Here is a 24,440-nt window from a genome sequence, read left to right as displayed (position 1 = left end):
CTCTGCCCCAGTGAAAGCCATGTGCCTCAACCCCCCTGCGTTTCCTGGGGAGGCGTGGCTCCAAATTACAGATGGGTGACCCATTTTTAGGGTTAACATCAAAGGCCAGATTTTGGGATTTAAGGACAGTAAACTAAGCAATCTGGGAGAATGCAATCAGCCTCCCGTGCACACAGTGCACGTCATTTCTATGTACAGGGTGTCTGTAGCCAGACTCCCGTATATAGCTTTTATTACCAGGTATGACTTTTAAGACTCCGTAATTTGGTTTCCTTCTAATATATATATTCCTTCTTTTATATTGTATTTGGAACTAGTATGTAATTACGTGTATGTAACCTGCCTGGTAAAATAAAATTGTTAAGGGTGTCTCGGTGGCGCAGCCTGTAGAGCACTGACCGCATGCTCATTGCGAGCTGCGATGTCGGCGGTTCGAATCCGACCGTCTGACTGATTTGTCGCATGTCTTCCCCTCTCTCTCGCTCCCATTCTTCCTGTCTCTCTATACTATATACTGTCCAATAAAGCTGAAAAAGGCCTAAAAAATATCTAAAAAATAATAATAATAATAAAATAAAATTGTTAAAACTTGATCTGATTGGTTTTCCTTACTGACACTTAATGTTATACAGGGAATGCTTGGTTTACCCCTTCAAACTGGTCTAGGGAGGATGATTATTTCCACTTACTGTATCACGGCGTATAGCACCCGTAGACCTATGTTGGTAAATCCCTCGCCTCCGCATGGTAGTTCATTCATGTGGAGCACAGCCGTAGCTATGTTGGTCTGCTTGGGTCCCTAGGCTGTAAACAGATATACCCGAGAGTAGCTATTCCTGCAACGTCTGTAATGACTACAGATAGCTAGTCAGTTCGTGAGACGTTCACATAACGCGCGATGTGACATGCGGTGGTACCAGCAGAGGATTGTTCAGCAAGTTCTTCTCAGTACAGGATTCCTATAGCGATCAAGTCAAAATTATAAATAAGACATCCACTAAATGTGGACTAAATTATTATTCAAATGGAGTCAGATAAACGAAGGTGAATATATTGGCCCTATTGTGGAGATTCTTGGTCAGCCCGGACCAGTAAAGAGCGGAAGGCAGAGTGGTACTCCTGTCTTTGTATCGTGGTTTATTTATTGGCTGATCTAGAATCTCCGCATAGGGGCCACAAATTTTTAACCCTATTAGTATTCTTTCAGCAACACCAGAAGGACGAGCACGCTGATACCTTCAGCCCTCGCTAAATTCCGTCGTTGGGTTAGCGTGGGGTTTTACACTATGATCATTTTGTATGGATTAAAATTGATTCTCATTTGCCCTTACACTTCACCTACAAAACATCTGCCATTTTAAAGGTACATGATTAGTTGGCTGCAAAACTGTATAGAGAAGGTCACCTTCTATGGGCATTTACTGACTTGGTTATACATCATTGAAGGCACATTGATGGCTACATTGCTGTGACGCAGAGACACGAGGCCTGAAGCAGGATTCATACTGCACTGAAGTTACATTAGTCCCTTTGAAAATATTTCAGTTCTTTCGTCAGGTTTTTCAGTGACAATATAGTGGTTAAAGTAATCTTCCTTCACTAGAGTTTTTTCTGCCTTTGTCAGAATGCCATGATTCTATCAGAAATTAATGGAATAGACTCTTACTTGAAGCCAAGTTCAATTATATAACTGTTCTTTTGTGATCTATTACAATTTGAATTGGAATTACAAGAAGGAGAATTTACTGCAATGACATTTGAATAAATTATCTTTTACACCTCTGGCACTTAGAACTGCAATCAATGCCTATACCAACTGAAATCCAACCTTAAGATCAGATAGTGTTATGAAAACATAGTCCATTAAATAAATTTGAGGCAATGGGATTTAAATTGAATTCTGTTTATTTTAATGCAGATAACAAATTCTTTATCCTTGTTTACTTACTTGTCAAGTTCAATTATTTAACTGTTATTTTGTGATCACATGGAATCTTTTTGTAGATAATATTTTGTTCTTTTTCTTTTTTTTTTAGGGATAACCCAATTGTGGGGAAAAGCTCTTAAAGGTCACAAAGGAAGGACTTGGTAAGATAGACAGCCTGTCCAGTAGATGGCGCTACAGTCCCAGACAGAGTTTAACACTGGAGCAACACAGCGCTGGGACGAGCTCTGACCATGCTGCTGCTTCCACAGGGAAGAACGCACACCCTGAGCATTGAGGTCTCTACAGGAAATGGAAAGGAGGAAGTAGAAACCGGTCATCTGACCACTGCATGGTTCTCTTATTGGTTCCTTCCACTTCTTTTTATCTGTAAATGGCATTTTCATTTTTCATCATGTTTCGCTTTCTCATTCGTTTCAGTTGAAAGAAAAGGTTGTAATATATTAGGCATTACTTAATTTTATTACAGTTAGACTTCTCACTTTTCCTACGGAGCTGTGAAAAGGAGACTTCACACTCAAGTTATTCTGTGTGAATAGGCTGCTAATATACTTTTCTTAAAAAAAAAAAAAGAAACATTTTAAAATCTTCAAAAACAATCATTAAGCCGTTTTTACAATCTGTAGTGTGATGTTGGAGGAGAGTGACAATGAGAATAGTTTGGTACAGAGTCCAGAAAGGGAACGTTCCTCTCTCTTAAGCTCCCCCTTCCCCTTCTCTCTTCTCCTCTCTGCACTTTTGGAATAAGTGCAAGTTTTTATAGAGTACGATTTGAGTGGTTACAACAAATCTGCCTTATTTTATTTATAGATGTATATACAATGTTGTTGTTTTTTTTTTGTTTTTTGTTTTTGTTTTTTGTCTCTTGGGGGAATGATGTTGAAGCACTTTAGATAAATTTGGAAAGTTCCAGATTGGATAATTTAGATACGTGGTATCAATTGACTCCATACTGATCAGTTAAATGATCAACTATAATTTTGTAATCCTGTACAGTGAAGTTTATATTCTGTAAATTTTAATATCTATTTTCAAACACCAAAGAAAATTATTTCATAGGGTTCAGGACTTGAAAAGGGTACACATGTATTTTAAATGAAGAAATTTTGAAAATGACCTTTAAAATATTTGATATTACATTGGCAATATTTTATTAAATGAAGAGCGTCAGATTCTACAATCTCCTCTTATGGGTCTCAAGACTATCTTCGCGAACCTGACTTGCTTTGCGTGGTGTGCGTTGTCTTTGTGCCACAGCCATTCCACAACCAAAGAGGTTTCAGGTTTGGTCCTGCTCCATGGCCTGACTGCATCATTTGGTTATGTTACGGTCGTGTCGCAAAAGCGCAGTGCGAGTCTCGTTTGTGACATCATCATCCCTTGTGCCACTAAAACAGGAGTGCACCTGCATTTACAGCCCCCAGTTCATAAAGAACCAGACAATCAGAGTTCCACCTTGATGAGCATTGGCACATGTTGCTGTGGCTTTGAGGGCAACCAATTGCAGAAACGGGTTCCACTCCACAAACGGAATGCTGTTCTATGATTGGACAGATGTTGAGATCAAGTCCGGTAGAGAACGAATTTCCCTTTTTTCAGTCGTGTGTCCGTTTGACTTACACTCATCTCTCATAATCTTTACCCGGTTTATCCCTTCACTGAGTTGTATTTTGTAAAGAATGGATAGAAACTTGAACTGAAGTCAGCCGCAGAAGTAAAATGTTTAATACTGTCAGTACAGGGTTAACAACGTGTTGTAAATTTGCAATCAGACTTTGCCTTTGGTCCGCCATATATTTCTAACACGCTTGTCCCTCGTATTTAATATGACGTGTTTTTATGTTTTGTATGTTTGCATTACACACTGTGATTTGATAACTTGCTAAACTGTGCATACAGAGGTACCGCGGTGTGCTCCGCCCCCGTGCTGAAGCCTGGCGCTGGTTTCCATAGCGAATGCAGAAACGTGGTACTCGCACGCTGATGTAGGGTGGTGTACGTTAGAGGTCTCAGAACAGGAGAGCATAAGGCTCCAGGTAGTCGCCGAGACCGAATTATGGTACTTACATGACGTTTGAAGTAAGAGTTGTAAGCTGCTGATGTTTACCCAATTAACCACCACCCCAGCCAACCCACCCCTAACTAATTGGCTCTTTCAGTCATGTGACCTCATCTTATTTACTTATGAATGACATGGTGTGTACACACAATCATGAAGAGATATCTGAAGATCCATTGGTTTATCTACTGTTGTATACAAAAAATGGTGTTCTGAGGGAACACCCTGATTTAAAATAGGTTTTGCCTCTCCGTTGAAATTGGTGGTTTGGACATTAATGTCACATTGCCAGGCTGGTCTGAATTGCATGAAGTGGACATGCAGTGAACATTATGACCGTTCTTTCACACAATCAAGTAGAAGCTGGAATTGAGTTATGAATTTGCTCTTCACTTTGAGAGCACACGCAGTATATACCTTACAGACCAATCACCAGTCACCATGTGGTATCACTAGGCAACAGTTTGGAGGTACAAGTGACGTCACAGTTGTTCATCACTGGTCCTGTATCGTGATTCATTGTTTTTGTTCGTTGAAGCCGGTATTGTTTATCAGCAAAATGAAAACTGTACATTCCACTCCGTAGCCCGAGATTAGGTTCTCTGGCAGAGACGGTGTTTATGTCACTCCCCACGCTCCGTGTGTGGACGTAATGCAGGGGCTTGTGCGGGAGGGAAACCCCGTTACTCCAGTCTGTGTGACAATGGGAGCCCCTGCAGTCTCTCCTGGCGGCCATTTTGGATGAGATCAGCTGCAGCCGCTGGTGCTCTGCTGATCTGCGTATGCAAAATGGAAAAGAAAATTACTTGTTTCATTTGTTTTTCCGCTCGTTGAGTTCTGGACAACTCATGGTATGTTTCTGTTACTAAATGTATTTTTGTTATTTAAACTTTTTTATAATTATTTTCATAACAAAAAGCTCATGTCTTATTTCCTCTTTTTTTTTAATTTGTTACTTGGAAATAATTTACAATAAACGTTTTGCCAACTGTAACGCTGGTTTCTGGTTTACTTTTTCACTAAAAGCCTTTCTTGGTGGTGAAATGAATTCCCCCTGGAGGTGCTTTGACGGGGGAAGAGTCGTTCCTGTTTGTGTGTCAATGTCCCTGGGGCCTACATGTGTGGAAAGTCTGTGTGAGTTCCACAGGTCATGGTGTAGATGGATAGTCCTTCACCAGCACCTCGGTCCTTGGCTGTGCTCCGGCATGTCTCATGGGAGGGGTAAATGTTGGGGGTGGTGGGGCAGGAAAGGGTTGTTGGAGTTGGGGTCTTGGGGAGACATCGTATGCTCGTGGACTGTGTTATCACCTCCAGGTCCCTGAGAGCCATGGTCCAGCTGTGTGATGGCCAAGAAGGTTCTGATGGGCCAAATGAGGGGCTCTCTCAGCATGGGAAGTCTGGCCCACAATGGAGGAAAATCTGTTACAATACTTCCATCTGTCCTGGAAAAGAGGAACTGTGGGGTCATGTGCATAGCAGGAATGGGTTTTTCATTTTCCATTTCATACTGTTTTTCATATCTGTGACATGATTTCAGTTAGTTTGTCAACACCTTATGATGTGTACCATGTGTGTGTGTGTGTATGGCACGCATGAACACGCATGTGAGAGAGCAACTGTATGATATGTGTGTGGATCAGGTCTCAATTTGTCTTGCAAGGTATGAGAAAGTAATTTCAGAGTTAGAGATTTTCCTGTTTAATTCCTGTTCTTTTACATGAATTAATTTGCCATATGTGACCATTTTCTTTCTTTTTTTAATGGTCAACTTAAAATATGCATTAGTAATGTATGAATGGTATTGCAGACAAAATTTTGCAACACATTATCACTGCTGGTCATTTAAACCATGGAAAATAAAGCAGTACTAGTAAATTGATCAGTTATGGCTAAATTGGCATTTTCTAAATGAAAACATAAAATACAGGATAGTGTCTCTCAGAAGTAGTAGTACTAAATGCGAACTCAGCAGAAAACTATAACTACCTATCATCTCTAATACCAAAGCTGACGGCAAAGAGTGGAATTGATGAATGTAGCTCACTTCCATGCTGAATATTCAATTCTTCATTTTCTGTTGTTCATTGTAAACATGCATATGCGCACATAATGCTAATTCAAGCTCTGAACACCATTGGATGTTACATTTTGCTCATGTTTGCCGCCCCACCCAGGCTACGTAATGTGTTTGGTGAAGTTTTGGTGGTTTCATAAAACCAATCCAGGCAACTTCCTGTCCTACATGTGATGAGCACAGTTATTTCTCAGAGCTGGAATAGATTTATCTCATATTTATCAAATCATATGCAGTGCCCATGCTTACAATGAGAGAAAGTAAAAACATGAGCACTGTTGCATCAACTTACAGTTCCTGTTTTACTTAGATACGATTGGTTGTCAATAAAATGTACTTTGACATTGATAGGTATGCTATGTTTATAAAACATTAAAGATTGCAACTGACACAATGTGCTGTGAATTGTCCAGGGAAACTAGGGGTTTCCTTCCAGGAGGCTGATATGAACCTTTCAGTTGACGTCTGCAGCACAAAACGCTGCCAAGCTTGTTGGCTTATCTTCATGAATGTTTGGTCACTTACAGTTGTTGCAAAACTTATAATCAGACGGATTTCTCAAGACTCCTCACAACGCCAGAGGAGGTCCATCTCAGCTGTGGGGGAGAGAGCGAGCGCCCGGGACACATCGGTGAACAGATCGCAGGTTTGGAGACGGACAGTTACCAGACAGACAGCCATCATTCATCATTCATCAAGATGAGGCTCGCCCTTACGGTGTGCTTGGCACAGCTGGCTGTGCAGTTGTGTGTTTTGGGAGCTCTGGGAATACCCGTGGATGTGCTGAGGATCAGCAAGGTGAGCAGCCCTCCTGACCACATGCACAGCCCCGCTAAACGGCACAGCCCTGCTACATAGCACGGCTCCTCTCTTTACTCATAATGGTGCACTGTAGGAAAATAAGGTAAGACAGTTTGACTCATTTCAAGATTTGCCAATGGGGTGAGAGAAAGTTGGACTCATTTCAAGATTTTCCAATGGGGTGAGAGCATTTCACTTGTCAAGAAAACAGGCACTTTCTAAACGTTCTAATATGATTTTTACTCATTTTGTATTCCGCTTATGAGGAAAAAATAACAAGTCTAAAATAAGACCAAAATACTTGTTTGGACAGTCATTTTTGCAGTGAGAACTTTTGTTCTAAAAGGGCAAACATAGATCTGCCTAATTATTAATACTTAATGTATAATTTAAACACTGCTTCTGTTGCCTCAGTCAACTGAGGTCTTGACAAACGAGGTGCTTTATAAACATGGCATATACAGTATATTCTAGAACATTTTCATGGTATTATAAGCTCACTGGGCACATTATTATTTTTATTACACCTACTTATTAATGTGATTATCTAATTAGCCAATTGTGTGGTAGCAGTGCAATGCTTACAATCATCTAGATACAGGTCAGGAGCTTCAGTTAATGTTCACATCAACCATCAGAATGGGGAAAAAATGTGATCTAAGTGAACGTGGAATGATTGTTGCTGGAAGACACGGTAGTTTGAATACCTCAGAAACTGCTGATCTCCTGGGATTACAACAGTATGCAGAAGAGAATCTCTGAACACACAATGCATCATAACTCTAAGTGGATAGGCTACAGCAGTATGAGTCTAAAAAATAAGTCTAATAAATACCTAATAAAGTGCTCGTTGAGTGTATATTTTAGGTATATGAATATGATTTTTGTTAATAGTTCATTTGTGATTTAATCACATTTCTGTCTTTAGGACACATCTGTGTGCTATCCATTTGAGGAGTACAAGGATCCCCGTACTCTTTATACTGGGAACAGCTCCATGGGGAATGTTCCTATCCTGCAGTACAAACTCACCGACTTAACAAGGTACTGCAGCCACTATGAGCACGATATCATCTGGCTTTGAGTAGGGTCGGGTTTGTGCCCCAGAGCTAAAGGTCTGCTTTGAGGGAGGGTGGAGTGACAGTTGAAAGCACCACTCAAAGGCAGGGGTCCTAGTGTACTGATGTTCATTATCTATGTATCCTGATGTAATTGGCTTGCCTTGGCTTGCCCCTCAGAGGTGGATTTTATGCCCCAATAAAATGAAAAGGACTTATATCAGGGATGTGCTAATGCTGCTAGAGATTAGCACAAGGTTAGGGGGAGCGAGTGCTCATACTTAGTTTCTCTTTGATGGCTTCTCTATCCCAGCTATGAGTCTGAGTTTGAGCTGCGGACACTGGACCCTGAAGGCATCATCTTCTTAGGGGACATTGGCGCAGTCACCAACTGGTTTCTCCTGGCTGTGCAGAAGAGGCACCTGAGCGTGCAGACCAGCCACGGCAAAGACAAGGTCATCGTGAACGCCGGCCCGCTCATCAGCGACGGCAAGTGGAAGAAGGTGATCTCCTTTCCCAGCATGCACGGCAACTACCACTGAAACTCGTCATCACAATACTGCCCACTGTGAACCGGGGTATCCCAAACCACAGCGTCACAGACGCACTCACCATGCAATGATCAGATATAATCATGCCTACTACGAATCATCGAACAGTACACAGGTGCAGCAGCATCTGGCGTGGAGACATTATTCTCATTAGCATAAATACTGTATGTGACCTCACAGGCCGTCACATTGCTCCTCTGCGCTTGTGTATGCACTCATTTTAATTACTGTACTGTAATTCCATTTGTCAAATGAAATTCCTTCCTAAAGCCTGGTACCGTCGGTCTGTAGTCTGGGAAGCAGTTTGACTTCTGATAGTAAACACGATGACGTGAAAGTTAAATCAATCTCTCTGGGGATGTTTGAAAAATGTTTTCTGTGTCTGAAGGTGACAGCACTAGGAAGTAGTACTACACATAAATGTCTCATACAAGGTTCTGGCAAGAGCAAGTAGCAAAATAATCAAACTCCATTAAAACTAGATGCAGATATTCGATCATTTTTCAGGCCTGTGTGTGCTTGTGTTACAGCTTGTGGTGACGTTGTGATTGCAAATTGTGATTGTGTTAGAGCTTGAGGTGACATTGTGGCTGCAGATTTTGATTGTGTTAGAGCTTGAGGTGGCATTGTGATTGCAGATTGTGATTGTGTTAGAGCTTGAGGTGACATTGTGATTGCAGATTGTGATTGTGTTAGAGCTTGGGGTGACATTGTGATTGCAGATTGTGATTGTGTTAGAGCTTGAGGTGATGTTGTGGCTGCAGATTGTGATTGTGTTAGAGCTTGAGGTGACATTGTGATTGCAGATTGTGTTAGAGCTTGAGGTGACATTGTGATTGCAGATTGTGATTGTGTTAGAGCTTGAGGTGACATTGTGATTGCAGATTGTGATTGTGTTAGAGCTTGGGGTGACATTGTGATTGCAGATTGTGATTGTGTTAGAGCTTGGGGTGACATTGTGATTGCAGATTGTGATTGTGTTAGAGCTTGATGTGATGTTGTGATTGCAGATTGCGATTGTGAAACAGGAGATGGAGGTGTCAGTCAGTGTAGACGGGGAGGAGGTCGTATCTGTGCGGCAGTCCCAGGAGAGCCAAGAAGCAGAGCTGGGGGACGGGTTCCTGAGAATCGCCATCGGAGCTTCCTTATCCAACAGCATCCCCCTGGGGGTGAGTTCCTGGGTAGTGGGGAGGGAGAAGGAATGACTAAAGGCCTTTGGCGTTAAACAAACTATTCAACATGTGAAAGTCCTTTGGGTCTGTCAGCAGATTGGTTGTTGTGTTAAATGGGGGAGAACTGAAAATTACTGAACGTACCAAGATGTCTACTTCACTGCTGCTGACAGAAGCTCTTGATTGTACTACTGTAGTACTTTATCTGCACAGCGACCAGATCTCTTGTGTTTGCATATTTGTTCATGTCATTGTTAAATAACATAATATCTGTTTAAACCTTTAAAGACAAAACAAATCTTCAGGCTGTGATTCTTTCTTGCTTAAAATGGTCAGCTTTATTTCTTTCCATGTGAAATGACCCCAAAGTTACCAATATGTATATTACCAATAAGCATCTTGATACCAAAGCTTCTTGATGCAAAATGCATCTCAAAAATTTTGGGTCACTAAAATACATCTGAAAAAGCACACAACAGTAATTGAAATGCACATTTCCTTTGCGTAGCAGACTGGGAACTGACAGCCCTGTGTGTGTGTGTGTGTGTGTGTGTGTGTGTCCACTCAGATCAACGTCCCCCTGGACGCCTGTATGCGGAACTGGAACTGGATGAACCAGAACTCCAGTGTGCTGCTCCAGGACTCCCTCACTCTGCGGTGCTGGGACAACATCGTGCCTGGCTCCTTCTTCCCAGGAGACGGGCATGTGGGGTTCCTGCCAGAAAGTGGGTCACATTCCTGCTCTGGTGTGGTGCGCTGTGTAAGAGTGAGGCCCGGTTTAACGAGCTGTTCTGTGCCTGCAGCGTTTGGGAACCTCACAACCAAGACGGGGAACGACAATTGGACCCTCTCGATGGAGCTGGCCTTCCGCCCTGTGGAGGACAGAGGGGTGCTCTTTGCTATTTTGGACCCCCACAACAATGTCTCCTTCTCCCTGTCCCTGAACCCGCTCACAAAGGTAGCCTATCCTGGGGAAAATTCAGCTATGACCAGCTTGAAATGAACCAGCTACCAGCTGTTTCAAAACATACATTGAGCTGGTCAAACCATGTTGAGTATGGGGCTGGTCTGAACTGGTCAACCAGCTAGCAGCTGTATCAAAACGTAGTTTGAGCTGTTTTCTGGCATTAAGAAATGACCTCCAATTCCAAAACGTCTGCTCCTTGATGCAAATATCTTCACAATCACACATGGCATGTCCTGGCTCTATGGTCTCGTAAGGAATTCCAGGCCTTGGACAAGGGGAAATTTGTGACTCAATAATTGGGTCACAATATTAGCAGAGCATTCAGGAGGTTTGTCACTGTCTCTCTGGATCGCATACTAATTTATTACATAATCATTTGTCTGCACAAAGGGTATCTCATGGTTTGTGCTGCTACCAGAGAGTGTGCAGTTATGTAAAATCTGCATTCTGCCATGATTTCCAGTACATGGCAGTGTGAAAAGGTCTAACACCATGACTCTTGGCCCAGGACCTGGTGCTGCATCTGAAGGACCAGGTGTTTGGCTCCAGCAGTACCCTGCCCTCTCTGTGCCTGGGGGAGAGCCAGTACCTGCAGCTGCAGGTGGGGGCGGGCCAGGTGATAACAGAACTCGGGGGGGATAAAGTCACGAGGCAGCTGGAGGATCGGGACTACCACTACCTGAGGGCTGTGTGGAACCAGCCGGGGACCATGGTGTACCTGGGAGGTCTGCCTGGTGAGTGTCACCACCCTCAGGCACTCATCCTCACTTCTCACTCTTCCCTCTCTTCAAACACCTGCTTTTCTCAACTCTTCCTCCATTCTCTCCTTCTTCCTTTCCCTCTCTGTCTCTTACTCTCTTCTCTTGACTCTCCAGTTTGTCTTGCTTTCACCTACAGTGACATCCTCACCCTCTTCTGGGGCCTAATCCCTGAACTGAACTGCAAACTGCATGATCAAAGTGAAACCAGTGGTGTAATCGTGTATTAAACAGTCTATGGGATGATGCTGTGGTTCCTAAACTCGGTGCTGGAGTATCTCTGTGCATACTGGTTTTTCTTCCAACCCCATTTGCAATTGAATACTTTTAACCAGCTGTTAATGTTTCTTAATTAGGTGCTTTTCATCTTCAAATACATTATTTAACTTAAACTACATTATGCCAGAAATAGCTTTGCAATGGTTTGAATAATAAAATTGCCATGCTCACATTGTGCTTATTGCACCATCGTACAAACAATTACAAAAGAAGAGGTACAAACTAACAGGTTGCTAAAACCAACAGCTTGGATTGGATTTGTGGTTGGAGGTTGGAAGCAAACCAGCATAAACAGGGGTGCCTCAGGACCGAGTTTGGGACGCACTGGGATAACGGGTTGTGCATGTTGATGGTGCAGAGATGTAAATGTTTCAGCCTGATAAAGGTGCACTGAGAGAGGTTATCTCCACAGAAGGCGCCTCCTCCTTCCACGGGTGCCTGCAGGCGAAGATCCGGGGTGTGGACGTGGATCTGGACCTGGCTCGAGTTCGGGCCGGGGACATTCACTCTCACAGCTGCCCCTCCGCCCTGGACATCAGAGACAGGAAATGAGCGACGGTCAGACCAGGCCTGATACGTAGTGCGTGTGCACTCATACGCACATCGCACGAAGACGGATATGTAACGTTAGCGCACGCAATGTACACATAGCACTCGCGTGTGCGCAGAGACACACACATAATGTGTATACAATACATGCGCACACACGCTCACACGCAGGCACACACACACACACACACAATGTACATGCAGTGCTCTCTCAACATGGAGCTGCATGTTCTATTATAGCCTTGAAAGATTACAATGTGATTAAACCAAATCACTAACCAAATCAATGTAGGTCTTATATCCAGCAACTTTCGTGTGCCACAGGTATAGAGATTGTAGAGAGTGAAGATTTCTCAATTTTACATTATTCATAAATGCAGACAATCTGTTTTTGCAACCACATCTGGATTGATGGGCTCGGAATTGTAGTGGCCTGTGCTCTTTGATTAGCATCAGAATGCAGAAGTGATTAACCTGCTTCTACCTGGAACAAGCACTCTGAAAACATTCATAAGATTACACTCCTGACCAAACCTTTTATGGAAATGTATGATGAATGTGAGATGTTAGTGTGTGCGATCGGTGCACAGAATAGGGGATTGGACCTGAGCTGAAAATGGGGTGGGGCAGCTGAATAACTCTGCACTGCCCTCACCCAGACATTTTACAGTGGAATGAGTGGAATATTGTCAATGCTAAAGTATGAGGATTGACTAAATGTTTTTGCCCAGAAATGCCCTCGGGAGTGATGGCATGGGAGGTATGCCTTCTGTATCCACAGTCCACTGCAATAAATATGTTTCTCTTTTAACTTTGTTTTGAAATTGACAAATTAAATTATTCTGGGACATTTTAAACCCCAATGAATCCCTCATCAGTGAGCACATGTTCAGCACAAGGATGACGCAGGACCCAGATTGTAGGTGGTAGAACAAAGTGTCCCTTTTGGTCATGTTTTTGAGCATGATTTAATTTAGCACATCCCATTTGCTTTTCCATTAATCATTATAATCATTTTAAATGTTCACTTACAGAGCTACGTACATTCTGAACCAATGTTGATGAAGTACCTTGCTAAAGTGTACAACAGCTCAACCCTTCTCGCTTGACTTTTGCCTAACTGTATTGTATGTACCTCTGAGGCCCTTTCCACAAAGCAAGAATACAGAGTTAGCTGGATAACTTCACTGAGTAGAACTGAAACTTACATTAATTCTAGGACTGAAGTTCCTAATGGACTGCTCCTAATTTCACTGAGTGCAGTTATCCTGCTTTGTGGAAGTCACCTCTGATGTTCACTCTCTGATCACGGCATAACATCTCAGTATTTTTACATTTTAAGTGAAATGTTGAATATTGCCATTTCTTTGAATTTTTCACAAAGTCATGGGATCAGGGCAGATATTATAACCATAAGGAACCTTAATATACTAATATGCTGTCAATAACTGGCCACCTTGCTGTAATGGTATTATTCTAAAACACACAATAACACAATAAATAAATAATGACAAAAACAGTGGCTTCAAATCATTCACATTTCATCATTTCATATTTTACTGAGTAGTAGCAACAAGTAGTGGAATAAAAGACATACACAGTGCTTAAATGATGTTTGTACATTTTAAGAATTGAAGTATTCTTACTGCCAGGTGTTCAAAAGCCATATAAAAACATAATATTGACAAAACTATCAATACAAGAAACATATTTACAGAGCATGTACATACAGTTTATTTACATGAAGTCTGTGATTTATTTCACCCAAACCAAGTTCTTAGATTGGATTTGTGATCCGGAGGTGGTAATGCCAGAAAGTGGATGGATACATGTGTCATATGGTTACGTAGCACATTGACTTTAACCTTTTTCCGATGGAGAGAAAAGTATTGGGATTGGTTAATGAGGGCCCGTGGTAGCTCCAGCAGTTATGGGGCTTATGAAGCTGCCTCTTCCCACATTTCCTACAGAAAGAATGTAGCCCAGGGTGAACAGAACAGAAGTCTAAGCGGCTGACAAACTGCGAGTAGGTACTGATGGTTTGGTACTGGCTCTGTGCTCTGGAGAGAGCAAAAATGATAGTCAGTTGAGAAGATCAGATTATTATTGTTAAGGTCATTAATGGGTTGGACAAGTTTTATTTTAACACTGTTGAGGTCTCAAATGTAAGCAATGTGTGTGTTCTTAGATTGGGGCCGAAGTTTCACAGAGTGAGTGGAAGGTGTCTCTGCCCCGTGTCTTATAGGGCACCTGTGTCTCAGCACTGTGTCTTATAGGGCAGCAGGGTCTCAGCCCTGTGTCTTATAGGGCAGCAGGGTCTCAGCCCTGAGTCTTATAGGGCAGCAGGCTATAGAGCGGAGCAAAAGGAGGGGGGTGGGGGTCCAACCGGGGGGTGTCTGACAGTCCACTCTGGGAGGATTCTGTCCCCGCTGTAGGTGTGAAATACAGTGAAGTACTCTGAAACACAAATTAAACAGTGCAATCATCTGGAGGCTGTTCATTTACGGGCATTCTTTGGCAACAGTGTAGTCAACATCATGTAATTTCCTACCACACCACTCTCATGAACATTTAAAAGTTCTTACCATAACACTGAAGCCAAATACATTTGTGGCATCAGAATACAGAAACAGATTGAAAATAAAATATTTCAGGGTAAATGCATTTTTATAAATGTGGCAGTTCTGTAAGGTTTTCTAGCCCCTGTGAATGACGCTGGTTTAAGGATTGATGCACGGGCTGGTATCACAGCCCTTGTCCTGGACTGTAAGCACACAAGAGCCTTTTAACACAAAGCAGATCTGACGAGGCTGGAGATGAAACAGACCCAGAACTGCAGCAGGTCTTTATTAGTGCCAGGCTTCTCTTAACAGGTTCAGTGAATGCTATTCTGGTAGCCATCATAAATTCCACTGTACTCCACCGCCAAATCTGAAACGAGTGCCTCTCTCTGCATCTACATGAACATTACACATTTAGAGACATGGATTATGAGCTTTTAATATTCCAAATAACCAATAAATGTATGTATTGAGTTATTTTTTTCCCCAGTATATTTGAGATTTGTTTTATTTGATAAGAAGCCAGGCGAATATTCAATGCCCTGCTCCAAGAATAACACAACTAAGTGGAATAATATTTGAAGAGATCAGTGTGTATAAATGACCATTATGCTTTGAAGTACAAGATGAGTCTAGCACAGGCAGGTACAGGGGAAGTGCTAATTACTATGGAAACACTTTCCGATACATTTTGCTTGAGCAAATTGTCCATATAATACCTTATTACATATCCGCTGCATTAAAGGATATTGATTGGAGGGGAACGGAATATTTCACGACATTTCATCGACATACACAGACGACATACACGCCCACTGGTACACAATGACGTAAAATCTCAATTCAAATCTTTTCCAGGAAGTGGATGGAAAAAAGCTTTGGTGTGTACACAAGTATTACAATTTAATTATTAACCATGAATTAATAGCTATGAATTGACTACCCTTAAGAAAAAGTACATTTTGATTTTGTTGAGCAACTGCTAGTCCACAGTGTATAATTACTCCTCTCTTCATGTGATGTTGTATTCTGCCACACGCACTAAGCCTGGTTTTTGGTGCTAACGTCCGGGTGTTTGCAGACTGACCGGGTAGAGCGCGTGTCCGGCAGGGTCTGGCAGCAGCGGGGCAGTGGGGGAGAGGACGATGCTGTCTCTGGGGCGCAGGACGGCGTGCGGGCTGCCCCCGCCTGGGCTGACCGTATGGCCCTTCTGCAAACACAGACACCGCTGTCACCCTCGCCGGGCTGCAGACAGACCGCGCTTTCAGACCCGCAGCTGGACAAAAGACAATAACTCACAATACAGAGAGAAAATCCACCACCGTCAAACGCACTGGAAGGCCGACAGACACTGACGTCACACAGACATGTGAGAGAGAAAGACGCTATTGAGAAAAGCCGAAAAGAGTGGGGGTAAGTTCAACAGTACATTTGTAATTTGAGGGAAAATGTTCACGTTGTTGGAAGGAGACGAGACAAGAAAGCTGGATGAACAATCTCAAAACCAAACGCGGACACTAATTTAATTCATTTATTTAATGAACTATGAAGGTCAACTGCCTACAGACCATCTATTCAAAAGGACATCCTTCCTGTTAGCAAGAACTTACAGTACAGCATATCCTCTCCTGAAGCCATAACACAAATGGGTGATTTCACTTATATTAACTGTAAGCACATCTATAGAGGCATAATGTTGGAATTGTTGAATGCTTCAGTAAGTTACAAATTATCTATGCTCAAAACCAGCGTTTTATCAGACATTTACTTGCCCCATATGGAGGCTAGCATAATTACATTAACCATAGCAATACAATGTGCTTCCAAAGCAGTTGCAGATACACAATGGAGACAAAGCAAATAATGTAAAGTCTCTACATTGATCTGCAGTTTACTGTCCGGTTCTTCTGTATCATCAGCATCACCCCTCCACCTCCCCTCCAGAGCGCTAACATGATTATAACTTTCAGACATTTCTACCAAGAGATAGTATCTCTTTCCTATTTGCTGCTGCCCAACTCTATCACAGAATACCCCTTACTTTCTCTGTAATATCCTCATTTAATTATTACGATTACAATTACTCTTCCAGTATCCCCTGAGATAATAAGTATCAGTATAGTGATTATGGGAATGGTTGATGGAATTTATTTAACAAATACAATGCTGCCAAGCAAATAAGAAGTTTATGTAACCATGCAAGATAGTTACATGGTATTTTAGTACATTTGTAATGTTTTAGAGAACTGTACATTTTACTTCATACCCTTGAAGCTGGTAAACAGTTTGCATGTACCTCATGCAAAGGGGCACTCTCACCATGTCTTTGATGCCGCCCAGCACAGCCGTGGTGAGGATGCCCAGGATGAAGGCGAGCAGGTTGAGCAATGTGAGGACCCAGATCAGTATGTACAGGGACAGCACCTCCTGGCAGCTCCCCACCCCGACAAACTCATAGTGGTTGTTTAGGTATCCTCCACTGGGTCAGAATGAAACAGTCGTTCATCACTTCCTTTGTCAACAGTATTCTGTAGTTCATCGAGCTGGGGTGAATTTCCCGAAGTATGTCTTAGCAGTAAGAGTGCCTTGAAGTCTCTCTTGGAGACATTTGCTAATTTGCTAAGTGTTTCCCCTAACTTACTTGTTACTCTAGTAATATGTGAAATGTTTCCAAATGTGTGAAATGTGTGAAATGTGCGCCCTGTTAAATCACTTTGTTGGTAGTGTATGTGTTTATGTTTGTGTGGTCAAAGCAGGCCCATGGCCAGCAGGGCTCATGGTTGTTGACTCACTTGGCGCAGTTATACAGGTCACAGCAGTAGCAGGTCCCACTCCTCACCTTCATGTTACATGACTCCTCCAGGCCCTGACAAGGCACCTGCAGGAGGAGCACCAAACTTCTCACAGCCAATCCCAGAACAGGAATCCCTGAGTGACATCACCCACAGCCAATCCCAGCACAGAAAGCCCTGAGTGACATCACCCACAGCCAATCCCAGCACAGAAAGCCCTGAGTGACATCGCCCACAGCCACAAGTCTCCACTGCAGCTTGATTTGATAACCTTCAAGAATAAAATTACATTCACAGTGATTCATTTAATGTTTAAACAATGGATGAAAGTACAAGTAGGAAAGTGGAAAAAGGAAATGCACTGACAATCAGAAGAAGGAAAAAGTATGAGAAGGCTAGATGCCAAGGGGAACTATGGAAATTGATGTGTAGAATAGACCTGTTATGAGCATCAGTCACCATGGGTGGCTGCTAAATCCACCAAAACGAAGGAAATTGTAGATTTCCACTTTAAAGGGTTTCCTGAAGAAAATCAACCAATTCTGTTTATTCACACAAATAGATTTATCTCAAGAGATGCAGGATAAAAACCACATTTAATGTATTTGAAAATACATTTGACAATGCAATACAAGTGGACCTAAGTTTTGTTCTACTTACTGAGGCATAGTAGTTCTCATAGATATAGCCTTTTCCACTGGTGTAGAACTGGCACCGCCCAGCTCTGAGGGGTCTCGTATCCTGAGGGGGAAGAAGATGGAGTGACTCAGGAAGGTGAAGACAGAGAGAGACAGTCAGGGGGCAGGGTGAGAATATATAGGTCATGCATATAGAGAGATGAACTCCAGCCCTACTCTCTCCCACACGGCCAGGCTGAGCACCTATGCCTCAGGTCCCGTATGGAGGCCCATTTTGTCAAACTACTGCAGCTACTCTGAGGCAGTGGTCTTGCCCACTGGAGATAGAACATAGCTAAGGGACTTGGTCTTTTTGGCAGTTTTCCATTTTCCATAACAAAAAGTTTCACTGTAATTACTTGACAATAATTAGCTTGCATTATAATTTCATGTTTGTCTGCCCTGACCTTGATTGATCATTTCATTTAAATAAATGGTCAATTTCATTTTGGAAGTTCATATTAATACTTATTGGTGAATGACCCCTGTTTGACTGGAGGGGCTGACCTCACTGTTAGATGCTGAAACTATCTGGTCAGGTCTTGTGGAAGAACCTATGCACTTGTAAGTTGCTTTTGATTAAAAGCGTCTGCTAAATGACAAAAATGTAAATGTAATGTAAATGGTGTCTGAGCAGCAATACTGAAGGCTCAAATACTGAAGAGCTACAAGTGCAGACACACTAAGCCCCTGAGAGAGGGAAGCTCTTCCTTCATTCTACATGCTGACAGGAGAGAAAATGCACTGAAGCACAGGATGCACATACATGGCGCATACTCACACACACATAAATACACAGATCATTACCAAAGAAATGAAAAAGACTGAGATCTTCCCAACAACCCTATGAAAGAAAGATATATATTAAGTAAAGAGAGTACATTTCTTGAGATACTCACAATGCTGAATAGGATGAAAACTCCATCCACCACCATACAGAAGAAAGAGGTCACTATACCAAAGCTGAGGAAGACAATGGCAGCAACCAGCTGGAGAAAAGCAGGAGCAGATGCTTACAAACTTTCAGTGAAACCCAAACAAGGGCAGTAGCGTCCTGTGGTCTCTGACAACAAAACGTACAACACATGTTTTGTGCTAGCTCTATTTCCTCAGCAGTGTATCATTTGTATACTGTATATTGTCTTAAATATAATCCCCTTCATTATTTGTAGAGTTGACATGGAACTCTAATGAGACACAACATGTCCTGTAATTAGCCCAGATTTACTGTTCAGTTATGTAATGACATCTGGCTTTGAAAGAGGTTATTAATCAAATTGAAAAAGTTGAATGAACTAGGTCTAGAGAACCAGGCTATCTGTGTTGGGTTAGAGCTCAATCTGGAACATATTACAGCAGACGGGAAATAACGGCAAAATTCCTTAACAGCAGCACTGACCCCACTCCTGATTTACAGGTTAGGTAACACAGTCTCAGTGTTCTGAAAAGGCCAAATGTAGACTTAAGATGTTATAGTAAAAGGTTTGGTTTGGTTGCACCAAATTTTCTGCTTCTTTTCAAACTCCAGCAGTGTCTAAGTAGATATATTTCTTAACCACATTGCATCTCCTAACATTAACTTTCCCAATTATTATTTTTCCCTATTTAACAAAATAACTCTCCTATTTGAAAGCACGGCATAACAACACAACAATAGCTCTATAAATAAATTCTGGGCTTCAGTCATTCTTCTTATGAGTCTCATGTTGCCAGGAATGTAACACGACTACAGCCCAATCTCACTGAGTTTGAACGGACATTGTACAGCAGACAATAATAAATCCTTAAATCAGAAGCTCCACCTGATTTTAAAGAATTAAGTCTAACCCCCTCCCAACAAAAATGACAGGTATAGCGTTTTTCATTGCAGGTGAAAAATGCTATAAATCATTGTTAAAAAAAAATGTCAGGACACCTGGACAAATGCCCACTGCCTAAAACAGCACCAACACCCATAGCCCAAACCTGCACCAACACCCACACCCACAGCCTGAACCTGCATCAACACCCATACCAACAGCCTGAACATGCACCAACACCAACACCCACAGCCTCAACCTGCACCAACACCCACACCAACAGCCTCAACCTGCACCAACACCCACACCAACAGCCTCAACCTGCACCAACACCCACAGCCTGGGCTGCACCAACACCCACAGCCTCAACCTGCACCAACACCCACAGCCTGGGCTGCAAATAAAAGAGGTTATATTTACCAACTGCTTGCGGTTTTCTTCAAGACAGAGTCCCAGAACACCCAGGAATGAGCCAAACGCCAACTATGGAGGAAGGTTTGAGAATACTGTATATACAGGATGCTCAATACATATGATATGCAAATACAGATACATTACACTTAATAATTATGCTCTCTTGAAACTGAGGAAAGCCTTAGTTTATGTATCCATGTAATTTATACAACTGTGGTTTGGATGAACAAGTTACAAACAACACTTTACACAATTCTTTAAAAGTTAGACATCAAGATTTATGTGCCAGACAATATGTGAATTAGGAGGGGTTGTGATGAGAAAAGGAAGGTGAAAAAAAGAACACTTACAGCATCATATGAAATATAACTGAACTGAACTTCAAAGAATGATCAACATTGTATATTACTCACTGCTCTTATACTACTCTTATTTGTATTTGGGTATATATTAACACTTTATTTAAAAAATGTTAAATGGTTGTAAATTGGTTATGAGTATGGTTATTTGCAGATGGTAGTTCATAGGATTTATAATCTTATTGGTCTGAAAACTGCAGTTACATTAACAGTTCCTCTATAATGATTTATTAACTGATGTATTTGCTTTAAATATGATTATTTTCTTTGGCATCTGCCTCTCCAGCTGCCTCGCGCAGGCCTGACTGGAGCAGTGCTACTGTGCTGCACTGGGACCCTGCACATATGGAGGCTGTTTCTCCAGCTTCCCTCTTGGAGGAATTGTACAATAGACGTAACTGTTGTAGGGTGGGGGCGTCATTGAATGAGCCTCCTGAAGACCTGGAAGGAGTCCAGCAGGAGTCCATCATTGCTGTGTGTGTGCATGTGTGTGTGTGTGTGTGTGTGTGTGTGTGTTCTCTATGCACATTCCTGGCAAATGGAGCTTAAGGTCTTAAGAATAAGCATGAGCTTTACTATAATCAACCTCCTACTAAATTTACAATTGTAATCTAGTTAATATAAACTATCCAATCAATAAAAAACTGGAGAGGGAGGTACATGTACAGTGCAGAGAGATGCCACTGCTGAGACTCACTCACTAAGGGCGCCCCTGCCTCCTAACAACGCCTCGTAGCTATGGTCCTATTTGAGGGTGTCCAACTTCTTAACCACACTGCATCTCCTAACACTATCTCCAACACCACACCTGTCTTCCTGCATACCCCCCATCCACATATCAAAGTATACTGAAGTATAAACAAAAAATGCATACATATACTGCAGCTACTGCAGCAGTTCCAGGGGCTAAGCAGCCAATGCAATGTTCCACTGCAAGTCAATAATGGCCATTTACCAGGATCATGAATTGTCATAGTTTCATACTACAGTCAGAACCCTGAGCACCTCAGACCACCAGTGGGAGACACGCCCCAGCCCCAGCGATACATCTGGTCTTCAACCTCCCCCCAGCTCACTCTCTCCCACAGGCTGCCTGCTATGGCTCGCATCAAACTTCAAACATTGGCGCTCGCATACCAGGCAGTTAAAGAGTCAGCCCCAGCATAATTCCAAAAGATCATCAGACCCTACACGCCTGCCAGACCTCTGCGTTCTGCCACCTCAGGACGCCTGGTGTGTTCCACTCGTTGCACCCGCACTTCACGGTCATGACTTCTGTCTGTTCTGGCCCCACGGTGGTGGAATGACCTTCCCGTGGAGGGCAGAACCGCTCTGAGATTCTGACCACCTTCAGGTGCAGACTAAAGAATCACCTCTTCAAGCTGCACCTCTTCCCACCCCTCCCTACCTCCTTCTAATTTCTAATTTGATTAGTCCCATGTAAGCTGATAATCACTTATGTACTACTTGTTTATATTATTGATAGCATTATAAAGACTGCTTTTTTTCTCAACAGATTAATCTACAGGTTCAAAACAAGTTCTTATCTATGTGGTTACTTCTATATATGTATATATATTCAGTATATAAAGCTGTATATAAATATACACTCAGTGACCACTTTATTAGGTTAATCTGCATACCAGATTGTTAATGTCAATATTCAATCAGCCAATCATGTGGCAGCAACTGAATGCATAAAAGCATGCAGACATGGTCAACAGGTTCAGCTGTTTTTCAGACCAAATGTCAAAATGAGGAAGAAATGTGATCTAATTGACAGTGGAATGATTGTTGGTGCCAGGCAGGGTGGTTTGAGCAAAAACTGTTTATCTACTGTCACAGGAAGGTGACCAGTAACCACACATTAACAGTGGTGTGCAGAAGATCATTTCTGAACACACAAAGCATTAAACCTCTAAGTGGATGCGGTGCAAAATATATGTCTAATAAATACCTAATAAAGTGCTCACTGAGTGTATATAATGCTTTAAAAGCTCCATAATATCTCAGTGAGTTACTTATTCCTTACTCTCCTCCAAGATTACTTCATTCTCAAGATGCTATTTAAAAATTCCAAGTATATCTAAAACCTGAACTGTTACCATCTCAACCTGGCATCCCCCTATAGATCAGTTCCTCTCGACATTTCTTCCCTTTGGGGAGTTTTCCTTTCTGTTACTTCTTACTTCCTTACTTACTTACTTCTATAACAGAAGCTGCAAATTCCTTTACTTATAGTAACCATGTTTTGTATAAACTTTTGCTTAGAATTTAGTTATGTACCTATCCTAGTGCAAAGATGGTATGCACCAATTTTCATGTCAATTGTTATGGTAAATTATTTTGTTGTGTTTTTTTGATAATTCAAAAAAGGGGACAATCCAGTTCTTCATGAGGACGAGGTCAAATGTCCATAAATTAATTTGGCTGTTGGAGCACCAAAATGAAATATTGAAATTTTGTAAGTGCTAGTTGATGAAATAAAGTATTTTATGTATTTTATTGATGAATATGAAGATGAATTGGAGATGAGCCTCACGATGATTCCGGAGGCGTATCCAGTGACACTCAGGCTCCCTGTGCGGGTTGTGCTGTAGATCCCCACAGCAACAATAAGCAGGGCAAGGCAGAGCATTCCCACCACCAGCCACAGACTCTTCCTCTTCCTCCTCTTCATCACGTCTGAAAACAACAGAAGCACAGAAACTTTAAAAGTCAGGTTTCTGTCTTGTATCTGTGTATCCCAGAGCTTCACAATGAAGTCCATCTATGTCCAGACATTCGGACAAGAACAAAATAAAGGGTTAAAGCAGCACTGAAATGTGTTATTTGCTCTGTGCATTTTCAAGACAGAAATTAAGTCCCAATTTGTTGTTCTTTGATCCGATTTTTATGTATTTATGGATTTTTTTGTCTGTTGTTATTCATGAGTAACACTTGATAACAGGGTCTGCAAAGTGGTTGTAATGAAAAGTAATTACCTGGTATAAATTACTGCTGCATTAAAAAAAAAGAAGAATATTAACATTATCATTGGTTATTATTTACAATTGTTATTTTTACTTGGGTAAAATGTTGTGTAAAAAAATGTGGTCCAGGCAGAAGTATCCTAAAATACATTTATTTCCTCCAAACTTCAGTAATGGGATTTTTTTAGTAGTAGTAGTAGTAGTAGTAGTAGTAGTAGTAGTATGGTTTTGTTGCTGTTGGTGTTTTAAAGGTTGTTTCCGTTCGTAGGGTTGATAATTTTTCAAACATGTTTTGAAACAACGACAAGACAAACTTTTTGCAGCAGGCGCAAAGATTTGAAGTGACACATACCTGCTGAGCTGGGTGTTTCTGTGGGTTTGACCCCTTCCGTAGTCCCCCGCGTGCTCCCAGGTGTCATTGTTTCCGACGATGGCCCGACGCTGCACAGCAATATCCAAGCGCTCCTCCCTACAGTATGTTCTGCACTCCGCACGGACTGCGCGCTCTGACGGGTTTTATACAGGAGACCGGCAGCTGACAGCACTCGTGGTTTCGGCATCTGTAGATGCAGTGACTCAAATTCTGCATCATCCAGATTCGCATCGATTCGCTTATTCGTTATTCACGGTATATTTTGGATTAGGCTATCCGT

The 24,440-nt window shown here is 42.0% G+C and overlaps 3 protein-coding genes across 4 annotated transcripts in view; 2 read left to right on the top strand and 1 right to left on the bottom strand.

The window, feature by feature from the left end:
* The window catches only part of rasa2 (RAS p21 protein activator 2), a 33,487-nt gene extending 28,489 nt beyond the window's left edge, over positions 1–4,998 (top strand). Inside the window, exon 24 of the mRNA XM_061216737.1 lies at positions 2,037–4,998. Coding sequence (XP_061072721.1) covers positions 2,037–2,067 — 31 coding nt within the window. The 3' untranslated portion in view covers positions 2,068–4,998. The remainder of the gene's footprint in view (positions 1–2,036) is intronic.
* A 1,652-nt stretch (positions 4,999–6,650) lies between these two features.
* LOC133108040 (vitamin K-dependent protein S-like) lies at positions 6,651–13,692 on the top strand. The gene is made up of 8 exons (XM_061217450.1): positions 6,651–6,876; positions 7,808–7,923; positions 8,251–8,440; positions 9,499–9,657; positions 10,229–10,385; positions 10,464–10,618; positions 11,136–11,361; positions 12,077–13,692. Exons 1-8 carry the CDS (start codon positions 6,778–6,780, stop codon positions 12,214–12,216), a joined length of 1,242 nt encoding a protein of 413 aa, XP_061073434.1. The 5' UTR covers positions 6,651–6,777; the 3' UTR covers positions 12,217–13,692.
* A 45-nt stretch (positions 13,693–13,737) lies between these two features.
* On the bottom strand, positions 13,738–24,266 carry LOC133108042 (transmembrane protein 255B). 2 transcript variants are annotated; one of them, XM_061217452.1, is made up of 10 exons: positions 24,140–24,252; positions 23,800–23,815; positions 23,358–23,500; positions 20,463–20,525; positions 19,143–19,232; positions 18,227–18,307; positions 17,567–17,652; positions 17,094–17,253; positions 15,862–15,984; positions 13,738–14,670 (listed from the first exon to the last, which is right to left on the bottom strand). In XM_061217452.1, the coding sequence occupies exons 3-10, from the start codon at positions 23,493–23,495 to the stop codon at positions 14,533–14,535; spliced, it is 879 nt and encodes a 292-aa protein (XP_061073436.1). In that variant the 5' UTR covers positions 23,496–23,500; positions 23,800–23,815; positions 24,140–24,252; the 3' UTR covers positions 13,738–14,532. The 2 variants fall into 2 exon arrangements, with proteins under 2 accessions (XP_061073436.1, XP_061073435.1); XM_061217451.1 differs by lacking the exon at positions 23,800–23,815 and having other exon boundaries at positions 24,140–24,266.
* Between the last annotated feature and the right edge of the window lie 174 nt (positions 24,267–24,440).

This window comes from Conger conger, chromosome 13, assembly GCF_963514075.1.
Source record: "Conger conger chromosome 13, fConCon1.1, whole genome shotgun sequence".
Classification (NCBI taxonomy): Eukaryota; Metazoa; Chordata; class Actinopteri; order Anguilliformes; family Congridae; genus Conger; species Conger conger.
The sequence above is the reverse complement of the archived record's forward strand: the minus strand, read 5'-3'. Positions and strand labels throughout refer to the sequence as shown.

Coding starts and splice junctions, on each gene's coding strand:
- LOC133108040 (XM_061217450.1), top strand. CDS start 6,778: ATGAGGCTCGCCCTTACGGTGTGCTTGGCACAGCTGGCTGTGCAGTTG. Junction 9,658..10,228: donor CCAACAGCATCCCCCTGGGG/GTGAGTTCCTGG, acceptor GTGTCCACTCAG/ATCAACGTCCCCCTGGACGC. Junction 10,386..10,463: donor TGTGGGGTTCCTGCCAGAAA/GTGGGTCACATT, acceptor CTGTGCCTGCAG/CGTTTGGGAACCTCACAACC.
- LOC133108042 (XM_061217451.1), bottom strand. CDS start 24,206: ATGACACCTGGGAGCACGCGGGGGACTACGGAAGGGGTCAAACCCACA. Junction 20,526..23,357: donor GATACGCCTCCGGAATCATC/GTGAGGCTCATC, acceptor CTTCCTCCATAG/TTGGCGTTTGGCTCATTCCT. Junction 14,671..15,861: donor CCGGACACGCGCTCTACCCG/GTCAGTCTGCAA, acceptor TTTGTGTTTCAG/AGTACTTCACTGTATTTCAC.